The sequence below is a fragment of the Ambystoma mexicanum genome, chromosome 6q (assembly GCF_040938575.1).
Source record: "Ambystoma mexicanum isolate Mex_15411 chromosome 6q, UKY_AmexF1_1, whole genome shotgun sequence".
In the NCBI taxonomy this organism is placed as follows: domain Eukaryota; kingdom Metazoa; phylum Chordata; class Amphibia; order Caudata; family Ambystomatidae; genus Ambystoma; species Ambystoma mexicanum.
Window position 1 is genome coordinate 1,356,727,899 of NC_090937.1, and position 21,011 is coordinate 1,356,748,909.

At 43.8% G+C, this 21,011-nt stretch overlaps 1 protein-coding gene and 1 non-coding gene across 3 annotated transcripts in view; both read right to left on the reverse strand.

Annotated features, from left to right (window-relative positions):
• Positions 1-21,011, reverse strand: part of EVC2 (EvC ciliary complex subunit 2) — a 1,020,434-nt gene that overhangs the window by 411,407 nt on the left and 588,016 nt on the right. For both annotated transcript variants that reach the window (XM_069631972.1, XM_069631971.1), the window contains exon 17: positions 1,783-2,010. In XM_069631972.1, coding sequence (XP_069488073.1) covers positions 1,783-2,010 — 228 coding nt within the window. The remainder of the gene's footprint in view (positions 1-1,782; positions 2,011-21,011) is intronic.
• On the reverse strand, positions 9,062-9,226 carry LOC138517254 (U1 spliceosomal RNA). Its single transcript, XR_011282463.1, has one exon. It is a non-coding gene; the product is annotated as a U1 spliceosomal RNA (small nuclear RNA).

Consider the following 21,011-nt stretch of genomic DNA (forward strand, 5'->3'; position numbering starts at 1 on the left):
GTGGCATTATTTTTTGCCCTTTCGGCATGGATTTTGAAATTATGAATGGATTTTAAATCATGTTAATACTGTCATCCATGTCGTATATGTTAGAGGAAGTTGTCTGTATTCTCCTATGAGTAACATATACCACCCAATTGTTCCAAGATGGCTGCCTTGCAAAACATGTTGAATTAGTGGCTTCTAGCAGGTAGACACTCTCTATGCGCAATCAGAGAGTTGTTGGGGGATAAATTGCAGTCCATCATCTATGTTGTTTGTAAACCTACGTGATCAAGCGGTTTGCATACCGCGAAACGCGTCGTTCTTTTTGGTTTCCTTTCCTGATGCATTTATATTAATAAAGTAAACGTGCTGCCAGGAAATACCGAGGTGTTTTCTCCACTTAATTGCCGCAAGGATATTTTTCTCCTGTTGCAGCTGCTCTCTGTAGTGCATTACACTCGCTGCCTTTCCTTTGAAAAGCTTCATTTCATATATATATATATATCACGTTTTTGCTATATGAATCAGACATGAATGAGATGGATAGATTTTCATTTTAGAATATTGACAAACTGCTAGGTGATTATTTGTTGGCACAAATTATTGGGTTAAGCAAATTCATTGTGCATGCTGCACATACTAAATAGTTTTGATTTGAGATTTGTCCTTCAATAAACTGAATGCCTTTAATGAATACAGGTTTCAACTCCACAATTGCAGTTAACACCTGCCCTTAAACAGGTCTGGGTTGCACTACTTATAAATATTTCTAGTAATTTGTGCTTGGTGGATCCCAAGAAGCCAGCAGTCCTCGTGTATGAGTTCACACTGCATAAAAACTTCAGTAGTCATGGAGCAGGCATTAGAATCCATTGTGCTCAACCTTTTTTAAGTATATGTTTAGATGTGCCCAAGCCATTGAACCAATCTTTTGGGATGGTTTCTGCGTCTGCAATGGGGCATACTGTTTTACCCCTCAAGGATGTGGATGTAAGATGCTAGTGTATAAGAAGCATTAGATACCCTGAGACCCAACCTGTTGAGGCACATCTATCAAATACTAAATCACATGGCTTCTAAATGTCCCTGTCCAGTAAGAGGCCGGAAAAGCATAATGTGTTTACATGGCACTGCCGGTATGGACCACCAGGGTATTTTGTAGAATGGGCAGTCAGAGTCCATCACCATGGCAGTTTTGGCATTCTTTGCTACCTTTCTACTGGCTGATGGGAGTAGTGAGGTGTGGTCTCAAAGTGCTAAACCGAGTGTGTTAGAGGCTTCATTGATGGTAGGAGCACCTTCACCTTGAATGCAGATTCCAAAAAGCTGGTTCATTTGCAGGCTTCGGTTTGCACAGAAGGAATACGTAAACGAAGGGAAGCCATGAGCCAATGACACCAAGAATGCAGGAATGTTGCTCTTGGCAAGCGTGCTCGAATCCTTCCTTTTGCATGTGCCCACATCCTTTTTAAATTTGATTTTCAAGTGCCGTGCACATGCATACTGCGTCTTGTGATAATAGTCGTCAAGGAGAGGCTCGCAGAAGATGACTCGCCATAGTTTCCACTGGCTAGGATACACCACTTTATAATGGTATGTGGGGGGCGCAGAGTCCAAGAGTGGCAGAAATACATATGCTATTCATATGTAGTTTCACATCGACAGAGCTTTAGTCATTTCCAAATGGAAAACGAATTTCAATAAATCTTATGTTTCCAAAGTAAGGAAAAGAAATTAGGGAAAAACATGATCATATTTTAGAGTTCCCCCCAATTAATATATCAAAATGCTACTCACGTTATGGTGTTCCTGTAGAAGCTGTGTGCACTCTGACACGGTAAGAGTGCGTGAGGTGCACAAGTCTTCCACGAGCAAGGCTTGCAGATTTATGATGGCAATGCGAATCTCGAGATCTTTTGCCTTCTCAGCACTCTTCCGGTACTGCAAGGAAGCAATATACTCGCCAAGTCTGGCCTCCTGACCCTTCAGCTGCTGCACTCTTTCCAGCAGCAGCTCTCTGTGGACCTGTAAAAGATTAATGCAATTACTGCTCATAAATGTTCAATGTCAGGAAATGTTAACATGACTTGTTGGCATCAAAACGATGGAGGTTGTTAAAAAAACAGAAAAATAAACGTGCATGTTAAAAGGGATAAAGAGCATGCAGTGAGGGTGTTCTCGTGTAACAAATGCCCTGGGTTAAGCACTGAAGAGGCTGGAGATGGCAGGGTGTGTGAGGACACTGGTGTATGCAGGCGCAGTTGTGCATAAAAGCACACCAAAGAGTAGGATGTCTGGGAAGAAAAAGCAGCAGCGCACAAATCACTGCTTGGCAGAGGCGTGGCCTGGGGTGGCACGTGCTACCCCTGGAATCTGATTGGCCACCCCATTATCCTAAACTATGATAATTGTGGTACTGCCCCTTTACTGGCACACGCATGCGGCAGAGTGACGTTGCACTCCGTCGCGTGCCCTATAAATAAAAGGGGCATTCCCAGCCACGCCCGAGCGACCGTGGAGCCCGAACCGACCACATCAGCGTCAGCCTGAGGCTGTAGGCGGAAGGGGGCTCACGGGCACTCCGGGTCACACCGGAGACTTCTAAGAGTGTCAACGGAGATCGGATCAGTCAACCGGGCCGCGGAGAGGGGACAGACTATGAGGTTTGGTGGCAATTTTGTGTGCAGGGCTCAGGATGGCCGCAGCTCTATTTTAAAGCGCCTGTGCGCCATCCAGGCTCAATTCTTGGAACATTCATCAGTGCACAGCTGATATTGCACGTGATGTGCCTTGTGAAGTTCTTTTCTTGAGTTTGAGGTGAGGAGCCAGGGGAGGCCTGCTGTTCCTTTGTTTGATTCCATGGGCCCACCCAGCTCAATTTTTGGAGCCACTGACTGGCCTTTTGTTTTGGCTGTATAATCTTCTCATCCTCAGGGGTGGACTGGCCTACAGGGACCTCTGGAGATTTCCCGGTAGGCCTCTGCACCCTGGGCCTCTTTTGTGTGGTATTTCTAAATGTCCCCATAGGAAAAGGGTTTGGCTTGCTGAAAATGTGTAATATGGGGCCACTTTGAAAGTCATTTCCAGGGCCTCTTTTGGTTCCCAGTCCACCCCTGCTCATCCTGTGCAGTGTGGACTATAGTGCTTTGCTGGGGACCCTTCAAGTTCTTCATTTTGGAGGCGCTCAAGACGGTGCTGCAACAACCTGGTGGTGTGGTGGTTGCTGAGGCCCAGTGCCATCAAAAGGGGAGTGAAGATCTACAGCGCAAAGAAGGGTTTGGTGAGTTGCGGCCCCATCTAAGTTGAGTGGGGTGCCTGTGCACTTGCAAGCATGAGTGCTGCCGACCAAGCTGTGCTCCAGCAGCCCCCTGCACAGAAGGCCCAGCCCTTGCGCCACAACAACTGCCGGGGATGAGACCACCTGGTGCTTTACAACCAATGCCGAGTTTGATATCTCGGGTGCTCCGTCCAGCCTAGGGCACAAATGGAATATGTGGATTGATAGGCTGGAGATGTACTTTCGGGCCACCATGGAGATCAATGATGATAGCAAGCTGGCAACTCTGCTGGGCCTGCAGCGCACAAGGTTTTTCTGTCTCTCCAACCTCTGAATAACTCCTATGATACAACGAAGGAGGCTCTGCATGATTATTTGCTCCCACTTGCCAACGAAGACTACAAAGTCTTTTCCCGCCAGAGGGATGACAAGACTTTGGACACATTCAATGGAAGGTTGCACCGGCTAGCTGTGCCGTGTGCCTGGGACAATCTTGACACCATGATACGAAACCAGCTGATCCAGGGCTGTGTGTCCAGAAAACTGTGCAGGCAGGCGCTGCGGGAACCCAGCATCTCACAATCCCTGCTGCCCATCCTGGCAGGGTCTTCCTCCAAGCCACCAGCGAGGATTGAATGATGGATGCTGGCTTTGTTGGAGTATGGGGTCTCCCTGGTGTACCGGCCCGGCAGCAACAACGCGGTTGATTATCTCTCTAGACATCCGAAGGGTGAGCCAGAAAGGCCACGTAATGTCTGTGCAGAAGAGGCGGACAAGCACGTTTGGCTACTGGTGGAAGCGTCTACTCCCAACTCGGTGCCGGTGGGCGAGTTGGAGCAGGTCTCAGTGGAGGACGAATGTTTCTTCATTCTCAAGATGGCCGTTCAGCAGGGTTCATAGAGGGCTGTACTGGACACTCTGGCCCTGAGACTCATGAAGCCAAAGTTACACTGGAACAACGGTGGAGTATGAGGGATGAACTGACATTCTCTGAGACGGGCTTGCTGCTCAGAGGGGACTGGATAGTGATCCCACAAGGGAGGATACAGCAGATTATCGAGCAGGCCCACCAGGGGCACCAGGGCAGTGCCAAAACAAAGGCCCGTCTCTGCCAGAAAGTCTGGTTTCCGGATCTGGAGAGGCGGGTGGAGGAGTTTGTGGCAGCATGTGTGTGGTGCCAGGCGGCGTCACCAGTGCAGAGGGAGCATGCAATAGAGACAATGCCTCGGGGCACCAGGCCATGGGAGGTGGTCCACATGGACTTTGGCTCTACGACCCTGGACACTAATTTCTTGGTCATCGTGGATGAGGGGTCCCAGTACCCGGAGGTGGAGTTGCCCAAGGTGCTGTGCTCAGACAACAGAGCACCCTTTCAAGGCAAGAGGTTTTGCTAATTTGATGGAGGAATATGGAATACATCACCGTAAGGTCACACCGCTTTGGCCCACAGGGAATAGCGAGGCAGAGCAGATGATGAGGACCCTCAACAAAGTCTTCCGCATTGCCCAGGGACAAGGTCAGTGTTTGCAGAGGGCCCTGTACAAGTTTCTGCAGGAATACCACGCCACCCCTCAAACATCTACAGGGGTGGCGCCAGCTGAGGCACTGTTTCAGCGATGTCCACGGGGTCTCCTGCCAGAAATGGGTGAACGTGAGCCCGCCATTATAGACAATGAGCAGGTGGAAAGAGAGAGAAAGGAAAGAACAGAGCAGGAGAACATTCGGAGGGGACTCAGGCCTCAGCATTTTGCCCCTGGCGATGAGGTGTTGGTAAGGAACCAGCACCCCCATAGAAAGTTGTCACTAACGTATGAGCCGGGCCTCATGGACGTGGTGGCAGTGAAGGGGTCAATGGTGACTGCATCTGATAGGACTGCATCTGTCACTCGCAACGCCAGTTTCTTCAAGAGACTGAGTGGGTCCAGGGCAGAGGCGGCGCAGAGCAAGGACATGGAGGTGCCCGGCTCTTCTGCCAATCTCACTGGCTAGAGAGAGTTCAGGTGAGGGAGTCACACTCTGGGAGCCGGCAGCAGGTACCACCAGAGGACTAGGTGAGGGAAACCTGCCCACTTCACGGACTATGTGCAGGAGTCCTGAACTGGTAGCAACATCCGGGGGACCAACAGTCGTGAGGGGAACCAGGGTGGCTGGGGTTCTCTGGGAATGTTGCTGGGCAGTGTGCTTATATGTTTGGTAGGTAGTAATCCTTTGTTCATTGTTGTGGTTATGAAAAAGGAGTGTGGTACTGCCCTTCACAGGTACATGCAAGCGTCGGAGTGACGTTACACTCCACTGCATGCCCTCTAAATAAAAGGGTTGTTCCCTGCCATGGCAGAGCGACCGGGGAGCCTGAACCGACCACATCAGCGTCAGACTGAGTCTGTAGGTCGGAGGGGGCTCATGGGCACACCACTGCTGCTTAGCCATCAAAACGTTGGTGAAATTGGGGCCACATTACAACAATATCAAATACCAAGATAGCAGCAGTAAGGAAGGGAATTTACCTTTTTCCCTACGTATTAGACCGCATCATAAAATGTCCAGGGCCACTTTTCCCCCTGAAATACTGTTTAATAACTAAATATCATCAGAGATGTAGCAGCGCTGTCGATCAAGCTGGCATTCGCGGAAATCGCTTTAATGTCACCCACTGCAAGACCACACACACATTGCCGTGTTTTTTTAGTTCTTTGAAACATCACAAGAACACTATTCACATTTCATTGAACATCTAGTTTTCTAACAGCAGAAAGCACTGACGTCCGAAACCGGTACTTTATTTAAAGTCCTCAGCAAAGAAAGGTGTTAGCAGGAATTTTTGCAAAGATCATCCCTCAAGCGTTTTGCATAAAGGTGCATACAAGCAGAAGCCAGGTGAGAACATGACAACACACACCGTCCGCACTGAAACCAAGAAGATCACGACAAAGACACGTCATATGGTGTCGGGATTTGGCAGCACTTTCAAAAACATAAAAAGAAAGTAGTGATTGATAATCCTTCTGTTTCGACTACTAGAGGGCCTTTCACGACCCAGTGAGAATGCCTGTGTCATGCCCATGCCTGCTGAAAGAAGATCCTAGAATCATTTGTGAAAAGTCGGGGGCAGTGTCTGGACGTCACATTCGGCAGCGCAGAATGGCACCATGGCAGATATTCCCTCAGATCTTGCAGTTTTCCTTTTTTTAGCTTTTTATTTCTATTGCAACTACTGTCCTGGCATTTTTAACTGCAGAAAACCCCATGCCTATTGTATGAAGGACATTGTATTTGTCTGTACACAACTGATGACCATCAACGCAACTTACTGCCTGCACACGTTTAGAGTAAAAAAAAAAAGAAAGCCACCCGAATACAAAGTGGAAGGAGAACAAAAGCTAATGTGTGGTGGGAGACCATTGTTTAAACTGTAGGCCTTTTATACAAATAGAAAGCATCTAGAGGCAGAAATAGCCTTTAAACTGCAACAGGTTATTCCGACAAGAGTCGAGGGTCGGTCAGGCGTTCAATAGTAAGTCAGGTCTCACCACAGCCAATAACTGCTGGGGCCCAATTGTGTTCTCACCGAGAGGAAAGTTAACCCCTCTTTGGCATACCGTGTGTGCACTATAGTGTCCCTCGACACATGTACTACTTACAGACGTTTGATGAGACATCAGAGGTATACCCAGCGGCCTATGAAAATGAAGCAGAAACTACGCTCGTTCGTGATATTTAAGCAACGGTTGCACATGCTACAGTTTTCTGTCCTACTTGACTTTATAAAAGCAGCTTGTTAAATTAAAGTATATCACCTCGGTGCTGATGCGCTGGAAAGAACTTCCTTTAACAAAACAAGCATTGGCAATGCCAATAGTTTTGGCGTCTACTGCTGTTCTTTGCATTGATGGTCACCAGGGTAGACAAAGGGAGGACGCCAGTGATAGAGGGTGCCATCGAGGAAGTATGAGCGAGAAAGGGTGAGAGGGTGAGAAATAAAGTGAGAGTTTGAGAGGAGGAATGAGAGGGGATATAGAGAGGGGGGAGGTGGGTGGGGAACAGAGCGGTGGGGTAGGGTGGGCCATTGGGTGAATAAAGTGTAAAGGGACTGAGTAAGATCGCTAGGGGGTGGGAGATCTGGGAAACTAGCATGGGCGTAAGAGGTCAGGTGACCTGGGAAACTGAGGAAGGGTGCAAGCCATGCACAAGTGCAGGTAACCTAGGGTGGGGGTACAGGAAGGACCCCATGTTCAGTGTATAACTCTGGTGGGAACCGGGGCGTGCATGTTCATTCTGCAGCAGTGGTCCAGGGGGCTGCATCAAATGTTGCTTTCTTGTTCGCTTTTGATGTGTCGCTATCCCATTGTTATGGGTACACAGAAGCCACCGTTCCGATTAAAGTATAGCCCCGTCACACATTATGCTGTCATTTGAAACCAGCCAATACCATTGATATTTTATTCTACCACATTGCATTTAATTAATAAGAAAATACAAAGCAATCTTTGTCAGCAAGGGGCTGATGTGGCAGAAGCACTGTAAAGAGTTGATCACACTTCTATCTACTCCAAGGGAAGTGTAGGTTGGAAGGGCCGCAGCAAATGCACATTTAACAACCCGCCCACAAACCAAATGTAATACGGAATGTAATGCCGTGTTATAAGCCTGAGACTTGAAAGATGACAGGCCCTGCCACCGTTCCTGTCTATGAGCCCGAAGTCTAAACATTTGAAGGCTAAACCTGTGTGGAGCAGTGGAGATGGCATAACTCAGAGTTTTTCCTGCTTCCGAGTGACACTTTAAAAATCTTCAAATTCGAAAGTAGCCGCAGCTCCTATTCAGAGCATGACAGCAACCAGCCGACAGCTCGCAAGCACTCGAAACCATAACCCCAGCCCCCAAACACTCAGAGCACCTGGAATTGGGTCTACTTTCATCAAACGTCTTCAAAATTGCCCCACTCCCGTGTCATGCCTGGACCCTGGGGCACAGGGTCCTGTCATCCAGTTGCTGGAGGCACCCAGCCGACATCTTCTGGAACAGGGATTACCTCGTTATCCCGGGGTCACAAGGGCACGCCAGGCGTTTACACACGCACAGCCGGAGTTGCCACGCAGGGGCTTCGGAGCACAGGTGCATCCATGGAGTCATAACAAACAGACACAATTGCTTCAATTACACGACTGACTCACTTTTTTTAATAACTAGAAATACCAAATTTGAACATCCAAAACCCACATGAAAGACTGACCTGTGTTTATTCATGGCAAATCAACACATGAAATAGGCACTTGCAATTGCAAACGCTTGCTGTTCATAAGGCTGCCAATTGCACATTAACTGAGCATTACTCTTACCCGGGTCTCTAACCACGGGCCTTTCTGCATGCACGGCTGCCTTTAGTCTTACTACAAGGATGAGCATGAGGCAGGACGCTGCCACACATACCTTACAACAACCCCACAGTAGATATATATTGAGTGTCTTTTAAAAAAGAGGCTGGGAAAGCCGGCGAACCACATGGAGAGAAAACGAACAACCACACAGTTTTTCAGAAAGCAAATACATACTATATGAGACTGCAGAACGCCTGGGCAGCAGCCAAAAACACTGTTGCACAGGCAAACTCGCTCTGCTAGGCAAACCTTCTCCCATATGGCCCCGTAAGCAGAGGGAGGGTGGGTGGGTGGATGTTAAAAAAGATGTCGATGAGCCACACACCACAAAGAGCAGGCCCGTTCCACGCACCTCCCCCACACTTATCTCCTAACCGCCCTTTGATGACTTCACTTCATCCTTAAATTTGACCAAACTGCATGCAGATACTTCACCGCAAACGCAGTGCTCCACTATGAGAAATTATGCAGTTGAATATCCCGCATTTGAGGACATCGCAGGGCTCAGCACATATGGTGTGCAATGGATGAGACTCACCCTGGGAGAACCACCTTAGTGATCATGGTGTCTCCCCTGCCAGGTAAGTGTACTGTAACTGAGTAAGGGTACTCAACAGGACTAAGTAAATCCAATGTGTGCGGGTGCCAAAGATATGCTGTTTCCGGGTCCGAAGGCAGGACATCCTCAGGAACAACCAATGAATTGAATTAGTTTCGTACCGCCTGCCAATAGAAACTTGGCACTGGTATCCCGGCAGACGCGCTGTAAAGAGATCACTCCACAGTGTACATAGTACAACATAAATTCAACACAAAGCACTGGTGCATACAAAATAAAATATAACGGCCATTTAGTATCGTGCATTTTGATTCAACTTCGGGTGTAGAGGAGGTCCCAAATAAAGCCTGCACTCCCACCGCCCATTTTGAAGTACAGGAACGTTCACACCAAAATATGTGACGTATGATGAGCAAATAAACCAGCAGAGAACTGCAGTAGGGCTCTACCCAGTACCCATCAGAAGAGCAACAACTATTGAAGTACTAATACCCAGACAACCATGGACAGTAAGGTATCCATTGAGAAAACTACCAACAAATGAGACGAAATGAAGATTGCCTAAGTACTGCGCCGGAAGAAACCAAAAAGGCCTTAAGTGAAGATGAATGGTGATGTCACGAGAGCCCGGATGGACTCACAGATAGAAAAAATGACGAACCAAGAATGACACAAGGAGACGAAACGCCATGAGAAAAGAGATTGTGAGTTTAAGGTGATAGAAAGCTATCAAAACATAATAGAGTTAAGCTGTAAGCAAAATGAATACAGTCGATCAGTTTATGTCTGTACATATGCTTGAAACCGCAAGAAAGCTAAGAAAACTACAGCTTGCTATACTAAGTAGAAGTATAGCGTGGCAAGCACCATTGTACATAATCTACATCAAAACGAAGCACATTATTATAAGTGCGATTCCACTTTGCACAAAAAGCAGAATCAACTCAGGTTACTAGAGGCCAAACAAGACAAGATTCATATTCTAGCAAAATGAGAAGAGACAGCTGAATCGAAACTCAGCAAATGCAACTTGTGCTAGGAGAGCCAAGGTCATACCAATCGAAGGAACAAACAGTAGCTACATCTAATTGAAACTTAAGAACAGAATATCCTGTCTTTGAAAGGTCAAGATAAGGAAGCGTAGGCAGGTGGCAAGCCAAATAAGAATTCAATGCACAAATCAAGAGAAACGAGGCAAATTCACGGTGTCTGCATCACATGACCATCCGAGCGAGGAGACGCACAAGTTCACACCTACGCTTGGCATCCGCCCAGGTAGAGAAATCGAAACTTCCCCAGACAGAAAATGCAGTTTCGAGGCCAACTACAGTAACATAATTGACACATTGTTGTTGAAGTGATGATTGATTGTAGCCTTAATTGGAGGAAGGCTGGGTACCTGAGGGGGCACCCTGCACCTGGCTGACCATTCTGCCTGCTGCTGAGCAAAGTGGAAAGTTATGCATGGGGTTGGTGCCAACCCAATCACAATGGACCCAATAATCTAGGGTCCTATAGTTAGTAGAACCAATGGAATGTCGTACTTTTAGTGACGTCTACTGTAGTCAGTTTGAAGGAAGGGCTTAGATGCCCACCTGATAGTATTTACCCAATCCCCTCACTCCGTTACCATGTACAGATATAGCACCTATATTAAAGTTACCTTTTCCGAACCAAAAGAAATGCTTATTAACTTTTGAGTGTTACACATCACTTATGATGAATTTTCAGTATAAAGATGTGTTTTTTATGAAGTTCGTTGGAGTTGAAGCGAGACAGACTATCGCATCACTGCTGATTGCCATGACTCCCCGTTTTTGTACTTGTCATTAAACGGACTCCCTTTGGCAAACCATTGAGTTGTCCTTATTAATTGGTGTTGGAGTAAGAGTAATAAATCTGCACCCCAATCCATCTCAAGGTGCAGCTATCTCATCTTAAAGTACTATCGGAGTAAACCTCGGCTCTATGGGCCGGCCGGGGATCTCCTCAGTTCAGGAGCGCACACAGCTTCCCGCCAACAACAGAAAGCCGGCAGATGCGAGCTAGAGGGTGAATGCCCAGCTGATGCTTCGGAAATTTCATCGCAGAGCATCAACATTGCCATGACAACGCCATGCACAGTTACTGAACTCCCTTTTCTCCTTTTTTTATAGTAACAATATTTTGGCATATTTGTGGCTTATGCCATAAAGCGCCAAAACCAACAAACACTGTCAATGTGGTGGAGGGTTAAAGAAATGCAAGAAAAAAGTTTCCTTTCTACCTCTAATTTAAAAGGCAAAGTACATTTGTTACAACAGCCTGGCTTGGACCCCTAACTACAGGATTGATTTTGACGAAACTGCTGTAACATTTTGCTTTTATAAGAGGGGGAACACAGAAATTTATTAAACTTTAGCCGTCAAGACAAAAAATTCACCAGGAATTCATTTTGGGATACAGTCCATTCCACAGTCCTTTTCCATAGAGGGGAAGTGTAAGGACATGTATAGCATTTTGCCAGCATGTATAATATTTTGCCAAAATATAATAACTTTTTTTTTATTGTCAGCAGAGAATAGGTTTTTTTTCTTTGCCAGTATAATATATAGCATTATTGGTAGTATGCAAAGGACAGGATTTACAACACAGCCAGGCCCAATTTGAAACTGCAGATATTCAGAGCACGCATAGAAAAACAGTGTGCTTCCAGGTTCAAATAATGGAGCGCACCATGTATTTTGGATGCTTCATATATGGAGACTACATTATAATACATAACCGACTAACATGATTAACATTACTAAAATACTAATTCTAACTTCTCTAACATTAAAATGCAGTCTTCTATGCAAAATAAGGTGAAATGCATGTTTTGGTGGCACTGCTGAGATTCATTTTTAAATGCACACTGGCGTTTTCTTCAGCTTGTTGAGAACAGAAAAAATATGCAAGCTGCAGGAAACAAAGTGAAACAGTAACTCTGGGCCATAAACTTTCATTGTTCTGAAAAGGTACAGAGCACATTCTTTTTAACCTGATTGGGAGAAAATGTAAGCAGACAAGCCACGTCAATAAAGGGACGGGTAAAAGTTGAATTGGAAAGTAGAAATGAGGAGAGCAGTTAGTTCATGCTTCGCTGAGGAGACAGACGGAGGTCCCAAGGGGCACACAAACTTACGGAAGAGTATCGCGCTGACACTGGGTCTGCATCTGTGAACACGATGAGGTTGTGCGGCGGACTTCAAATAAATACCGACCTTGGTAAGATAAGTGCTAAGTGAGGACTAGATACAATGCTGTATGTGTGACTAAGATTTATTGCAGTTTAGGGAAGTTAGGAAATCATTGCATGTTTATTTTTCTCTACATACATTCAAAGCGTGGGTACATTGATTCACGTTTTCAAAAATACCTGCTTGTTCAGTTTTGTTCTTTTGTATTGCAGATGATGCCGTTAATAACATGGTACGATTGTGTGACGATTGTGTGACTTGTAAATGAGATACAATACAAAGTATATGTAAAAACAAATGGGATTTTTGTGTCATTCATGCATCTGTGAATTATTTACATAAGTGAAGTGTAAAGGGGAGGCTCATATCAGTGCAGTAGTGCATTTACCAATTCACCACTGTAAGTAAAATAGCAAACAAGAGAAAGCTAGTAATAAACAGCTATAAAGCAGAGGTTTGTGTGCGGTGTGATGAATGTTTCCTTCCTTGCATGCTGATGGGAAGGTGTCTAATCTGATACACAGATTACTGGATGTACATGAGCCAGTAATACCAGCAATAAACTATAGGTGGTGCTATGAATAAAATCATTGGGTTCTACTAAAGTGTATAAGTCTGGGGCTCTCTACAGACAACTAGAAGGTATTCTAATAGAAAGGAAAGGTTTGTTTTATGACGGGGTTATAGTATAAAAAAAACATGCTCACCACTATACCACAGGAATAAAATACTGCAAAACAAGATACAAATAAAATTACCACCAATACAAGCTAACTAGGTATGGTCACTATATTAGTGATATACCAAACCCACTCTGTAAGACTAGTTTCCTGCCAAATTACCACCAATATTTTTACGGTAAGAAAATACCACCAAATCCCAAATGTACCCCAATAAAACAAAATCTCTTACAAATAATAGTGCGTTGGCTGGGAAAGTGACTATAGAGCATCTACTGGGCATGGCAAGTGTATTCTACACTAGCATATGTGCATTAAGGGGAACCCATTTTATGAGAGCAGTGCGACACTGGAAGTGAATCTCATAATGTCTCAAATGGAGGCCACATTCCCAGAGTTGGTACAATATCTGGAGGCAAAATTACATGCACGTGGGACATGGTCCTCAAATAACACCACAGAGTGGCATGACTGTATCTATGCGGAAGTGCAGAAAGAACCAATGGACAACATTTTTGCAGAAGGTAGCATAATTCAGGTCTGTCTTTAGAGATTATTAAATGCTGCTGATAAACATGCAGAGAAAGATTGTCTGATACAGCTATGTGCCAAGACATGGTTCTTTTTAAATAGATCTCTGCGAATGCAAGAAAATGATGCCAAGCTGATTAGCAGATTAAAAATTTAACTAGATGGAGCTAGTGAACAGGAGGAAAAGTTAAGAGCAGAACTGGAGGTATGTCAAAAGGACATGCAATCAAAGTGTAAAGATCTCGACAGTCAATTGTCCCAAAGAAAGAAACAGTTTGAAGATAGTGAGCAAGAATTAAAACACTTGAAAGGATTGGTAGATCATATTAGACAAGATAAAGACTAGGTTATTTTGGAAATGCTAATTTTACAAAAAGAACATTTCGAGAAAGAAAGTGATCTTCAAAATGCTGAACAAGAGATAGTTAAAATGTTTCAAGAAAGAGACAAACGAGACAGAGTTCAATGAATGCCAAATGCAAATGAGTGATATGCAAAATGTGATTAATAAGATGGGTGATGAAAACAATTATTTGCGCAGGGAGGGGGATCGGCTCCTTAAAAACTGCAAGGATTTGGAACAGCAAATATGCACTTCCAGGTCCCAGGACAAACGATAGGGCACCACATTCAATGGAAATGAGGTGCATTCTATTCCTACATGGAGAGATAGTGCCCCAGTGGATGTGCCGGTGTCTTGAACTTGGTTGTAGCGCCCTTGGGGGATTTGACACACCCATTGGGGCCGCCACCAACCCCATATGCCTGAAACAAGGGTTGAATCATAAAGTAGTGCAATCCCAAGCATAGCAACAAGTGGCCCTATCAGAATAATGATATCAATCAAGGCCCTGATCAAACCATTCAAAAAAGGAGCGAGTGCTGTATAGAGGAAACTTAGAAGCCGTGCACGATATTTTAAAGCTCTCCAGATACCTAAGGAACAATACAGACTATATTTTCACTTAACTCTGGATGCTCCCACAGCCAGTATCAGAGGACTAAATGAACAGCAGAACATGACATGGGCAGAATTACAGGAGGTAAAGAAAGTTGCATACACGATTACGGCTGGGCCAAATACGTCCCCTCGCCAGTTTTTACAAGACTTAAAAAACAGCTGTTTCTCACTTTGATGTATCTTTTGATCCCAATTCCAATAAATTTAAAACTGCCTATTTCTATGTATTGCAGAAGGACATATCACAGTTAGTCCGCAAATTTGATCGTGACAAGTCCCTTGAGTGGATTGTACACCAAAATACAAAGCTATATGAAGTGATATACTGTCAGGGTAGAGAGAGTGATAAAATGAAAGATACTAGACCAAAATCTAAAGAATCCTCGGCAAAAGTAATGGAGATCAGGTCAGCTAAAATGTCGCTTGAGTCCGCTCAAAGTCCAGGCAAAAATAATGTGACTACCGAACAGAGGGGTAATCAACAGAGGTTGCCGCTCTCTGCACCGATGTTTCAGTCACATGATCCTAGTAATAGGGAGATCTACATTAGCCGTAGGTACTTAGGAGACAGGCCCCGGGCAGGATATCGGCCTGATATGTCAGGTATGAACAATAATCAGAGACATAGCCAGGATCAAAGAAGTAATGGTTCCTACCAGACATTGGGGACACAGAGCAGATTTTACCCCAACACCATGATATATGGTAGTCAGGTCAGAGCCAGGTATGTGGATCAACTTACTGAAAAAGGGAATTAGCATAGGGGACAATACTCACAAAATGAGAGACAGGACATGAGGCAGAGTATGAATTATGCCCCACGTCAATACAATCAATCACTGCCACCGGGGGACTACAACTAAAGGATAGGTGTACCCCGCTCCCCGCCCCACATGAATCAAGAGTTCAGAAACAACCCCAATAGAAATCACTCTCCTGAGAGATATGAGAATAGGTCCAACCAGGGGGAAAACAACCAATATCGACATAGGTCGCAGAGAGAAGATTCTAGAGAGATGGAAAGATTCCAGTGTCTCGAGGCCCAAGTGAAAATGTTGGCTTAACAAATAAGAAAACTCTGTACGGTTCAAGAACAGTCATCAAAGGAGGGGGCAGAAGGCCATAGTAGTGACCGGGTGGCTTCCGATAATAAGTGACTAAATCTTCATGATACCTGCAATGATAAAAAGACAGTTTGCCCTGGTCTGGTTTTCCATAATGACTCTTAGCTGTTTAATGATTTAAAAATGAAAATACCTCCAAATAAACATGAGGCAGAAATTGCAAATACATCTAAAAAAGAGGTTTGGTTTAACCTGGAGTTAAATCAAACGTTGGAAATTTGCACAAATTAAAAAGGAATACATGAAAAACATGAAATTCCAAAAGAACAAAGACAAATTTAAGAAACACAACTCCTGCATGGGTAAAATAATTGATGAGGGAATAGATGTGAATGTTAGAACGCTCTCCCTAGACAATCGAGATGCTAATAAAATAAAGGCAGGAAGAATAAGTACTCAAAAGGAGGGTACAGATCAGTCACCTGAAGAATTGTTTGAGCCACAGATTTTTGAGTAAGTTAAAAAGACTGGTACCATGCCAAATAACTAAAAGTGTCCAGAATAAGAAAATGACAAATTATCAGGTGATGTTTATACGCATATTCAGTTGGAGAATTGTAGTGTGAACTCTGATGATCCCCGGATGGAAGGGTAAACAGTGGCCACACGCCAAAGGACCTCTGAATATGGGGAAATGAGTAAGGTTTCTCAAACGGAAATGGACAGAAAGGAGGGAAACCTGTCTTTTCATTTACAAATGTGCTTAGCCAAAAGTGAGAAGGGTCTGAGGAAAGTGAATCCTGAAATCAGTAAGAATTTGCACTTTTTGTGTGTGTTAGAGGAAGTTGAAGACAGATATTATGCTCCCATTACTGTGGAGGCGAAATGCAATATATTTGCAAAGATTGACACAGGTGCACAGGCCACAATTATGTCCAAAGAATTGGTAATAAGTATCAATGAAGGGAGATCTCCACAGAATCAGATCAAAGTGAGGCAGAGTGAAGGCCCAGTACATAACTTTAACGGTGAAGAGGTGCCTATCGTGGGTGTTACCGAGGTTGACATAAAGATAGGAAAACACAGAATGAAACAGGACGTTTCATCTATTTGTGAAATGCCATTTTTGATGGGGACAGATTGCCTGAAAAGTCTCCTCTCATAGATGGGGGTAAATGGGGTACTGTGGTCTTTAACCAAAAAAAACATTAAGACCTAAGAAAATAAAGTCACAAAACAGCAGTATAAATGAATGCCATACTGTTCCCAAATCAAATGTACCTACAGAATAGCTGTGTGCCTAGTGTCGCTGTCATGTTGATCTGTCAGGATAAAATGCAAAGTAAACAAGAAAAACAATCTGTGCAGATTTATTTGGATCCTAGGAAGAAATGGAAAACTGAAATTGATGAACACACATTGCGCTTCTATTTAAAAGAGAAGAAATGCAAACAGAACACTATTCCTAAAGCAGACACGGAAACACACATCACCACCCTTGCTGAAATACACATGGAAGATGAGCACCCATGGATTCACATTGGTATAAATGACCATTCTAAAATGATAAAAGCCACTTTGGCGCTTGAACAGGAAAGGAGTTTTATTAATGAGAAGCTACTGCAGAGAATAATGGAAAGGGAGGAGATCCCAACATTTGAAATTAAAAACCAATATATCCCTGGTTTGGACAATCCAGATTTTGAAAATTGAATTGCAGGAAGGTGCATGATAAAGATTAACATTGGACAAAAAACCATCTACCACAATGTATGGATAGTGAGTGGAACACAAAATGATTTGTATCTAGGCAATGATATCATGTACAGAATGTGCATGGTATTAGATTTTCCTAACCAAAAACTATGGTCCCGACTAGGTGGGCCTGTGCCCGAATTTGAAGACAAGAGAAAGGCTTATCATTGTGCACAATCGGTCCCATATGCAACTGAATTACAGGTGAAGAAGGATATTACTATTCCTGCATTCACCAAGCAGGTTGCTATAACACTAAAGTGCAAGAATGGACAGCAAATTAAAGATTCTGATGCATTTGTGTGCTTGAATGAATCCATGAAACAGCAAGGCCTGGATTACGAATATACCCCATTGGTAAATGTTGGGGAACGGTCCATCAACATTATGGTGAATAATGAAGGATGTCAGGATATTAATTTAGAAGAGAATTCTATATTAGGAATGGCCATACAAAAGTCACATACTGCAGATTTCAATAACATGGTGATTGGAGATATCCCTGAGAGATGTGTAGATGCACAGGGTGTGTTGTCAGAATATCTGGATTCTCAACCCATAGGGATCTTTAAAATTCAATATTTGTACCCTCATGATTCCAATGAGACAATGAGACAGTGTGCTATCACCAAGAGAATTGTATAGTGTTTGACTTAAATGAAAATGAAACAGAAAATCAGCACATTGAAGTGGAAGATGATATGCCAAAATATTTAAAAGTGGCAGCTTTGCAAAGAGATACAGCCACACAGTTAGAAGAGAGCACAGACGTTCCTCCACTGGAGGATTTTCCAAAACTTTCAAAAATGGTAGAGGAGCTAACTCTATGCAGATAACACCCAGATCCTCCTACCTCTTTCTGGTGATTATGATAAGGATTTGGCCTTGGTGAACAAGATTTACCTTGTCATCCAGACATGGATGGCTACCCATGGTCTATGTCTGAATGACGACAAGACTGAGATCATCATCCTGGGCACCACTGAATCCCTTAATAAATTAAATTCTAACTACTGCACCTTCAATACTGATAATGACACTATCACTGTGGCTAAAGAGGTGAAGACTTTGGGATTTTACCTAGATTCGACTCTATCTCTCAACAAGCAAGTTAATGCGGTGGCCTCTTCCACAGCCTACACGTGCAAATTGATTAGGGCGAGCAAACCCTTTCTATCAAACAGCAGTTGCATCACCCTAGCCCGAGTCCTTATTTTATCAAAATTGGACTATTGCAATGCTTTATTCTTAGGTGCTAATAAACAAATTATCAAAAAGATTCAGACCCTGCAAAATAATGCTCTCAGAGCAGCATGAGGAATTGCTAAAGGAGAACACATCTCTGTGACTCGAAGAGCCTACAACTGGCTTTCTGCACTCGACAAAATTAAGCTGAAGGTTGCAACCTTGACCTATAAATGTTTGAACAATGCTGCACCCAGCTACCTGTCAGAAAGATTCAACAAGATGTTTACAACTAGGATCACCAGTCTATCTAACACGAATCACCTTGCAGTCTGTAGATTCAAGATATCAAGAATTGGGGTTGTAGCTTCCCTGTCAAGGCAGCTAAATTATGGAACTCATTACCACCTACACTAAGAGTTGTTCAGTCCTTTCACAACTTCCGTAAGAGTACTATCAAATGGCTTAAAGAATCAGACCTATAGCTGGTACCAGACACTGGACTGCAATATGACTGTAAATAATTGCCTCAAACTGTACAGCTTTTCTCCTCATGTTATGTATGCTACTTATGTTACCTTGTTTTACTCTCTTGCTTCTGTATATTGTACCTACCGTTGTTATTCTCACTTTTTACCTTAACCCTTTGTGTGTTCTAATTGGTTATTCCTGTAATCTTCTTGTGTAACTAAACTTTGAATTATCATATGCTCTGCGCCCTGTTACCCTTGGGTCTGGTGCGCAATACAAATAATAAACAAATACAAAAACTAAGAATGAGTTGAGAAAAATATTTATGGCATTTAAAGAAGTATTTGCCAAAGATGCATATGATTGTGGCTTAACTGATTTACATGTTGCCAAATTACCGGAGGGGTGTGGTAGAAATCCAGTATTCGTGCGCCAATACCAATTGCCATTGGCTTGCTTGGAGTCATTGGCAGAGATAATTAAGAACTTGGAATCTAGGGGAATTATCAGACCCATTCATAGTACCTCCAACACCTATTTTGGGTGTGTTAAAGCCAAATGTCCAATGGTGCCTGTGTGCAGACTTGAGGGAGTTAAATAAAATAGTGCCAGTGTCTAGATGGCCACTGTGGGATGTTTGAACCCACTCATCCAAGCCCGGCTACATCTTTGTGCATTACTGGCAGCGGAAACATCATAATGGCCGCCGGAAAGCATGCTGCTCGCCAGAAATCATCCAAAAATGCACAGTAAAAATCTGAAAAATAGGCTGCCACCCACTTTTGCCTATATTAGTGAGCACAGGAGGTCACTGCCTAAAACCACCATTGGGCTACACACACAGTAGCCTAAAATCATTTGGGAATAGCAATACTGATTGCCAAAAGCAACCCAGAGCTGTTGGGAATTCATTTTCTTGATGTCAAAAAGTGCTAAAATCATGGCTCACCAAAACCACTAAAAAGGTCCCACCTCCTTGTTGTGGGGTCAACATCATTCTCCTGCAAGAATATACATGAATCTGAGGTCCACAGAAGTGTATCTATATTTGAACAAAGTATCTTTTGAGGATTGCTTACTGGTAAGGAAGCTGCCAAAAATGGGTGCAATACCGATGCTTTACACTGACCGGCGCTAGCGATCTAAATTCTGACAGGAGACCTGTATTTCAGGGGCTAAACAGTAACCTGATGTAGCCAAGACTTTAAAGGCTGGCTGTCCATGGGAAGCCTTCACACCTAGTCTTCTCAGCAACACCACAGGAAATCACATGGTCCTGTTGATTAAGACGGATGAGATTTTCCCTGCAGCCTGGAGAAAGGAACAATAGACTATCTCATTTGAATAGAATATGCTGATTTGGGTGTGCCTGAACAACACTGCTCTGGGGGAAGGCAAGACATGTGATCTCTGAGTCAGAGCCAAACTTCTGGGGGCAGAGAAAAACAACTGTGGATTCAGAGAGTCCAGCAAATATATGTGTTATGAGAATACTGATAACTAATTGTACCAAGCGGACAAAAATGTACAATTTGGAGATTCTTAATATGAAAAATTCACTCACAATTTGAGACTAAGCTGGAATCCGTACCATGTTCTGACACCAAATCCCGGGATTTATTAATATTGTAGACACTGTGTTTATACTAGAAAAATGCAAACTTACAGTAATATGCGCAGAGAGGGTGTGTGCCTCTGTGTAAGGTTTGGTGCGAACCCAATATTGCGAAACCCACGAAAATCGCGAATAAGTTGTCATTTCTGAATCCAAGCTCTTGGAAAGAGTAGGGTTAAACAGAGATCTGTCTTAATTAATTTGTGATGTGTACATGTAATTTCAACAACTTGTGTATCTGGGAAGCCTGTTTGGTTATGAAAAATAGTTTTCCAAGTAAATGCAAGGGGGAGTGTTCTTTCCTTCAGCCATAAAAATGATACCTGATGACTCAT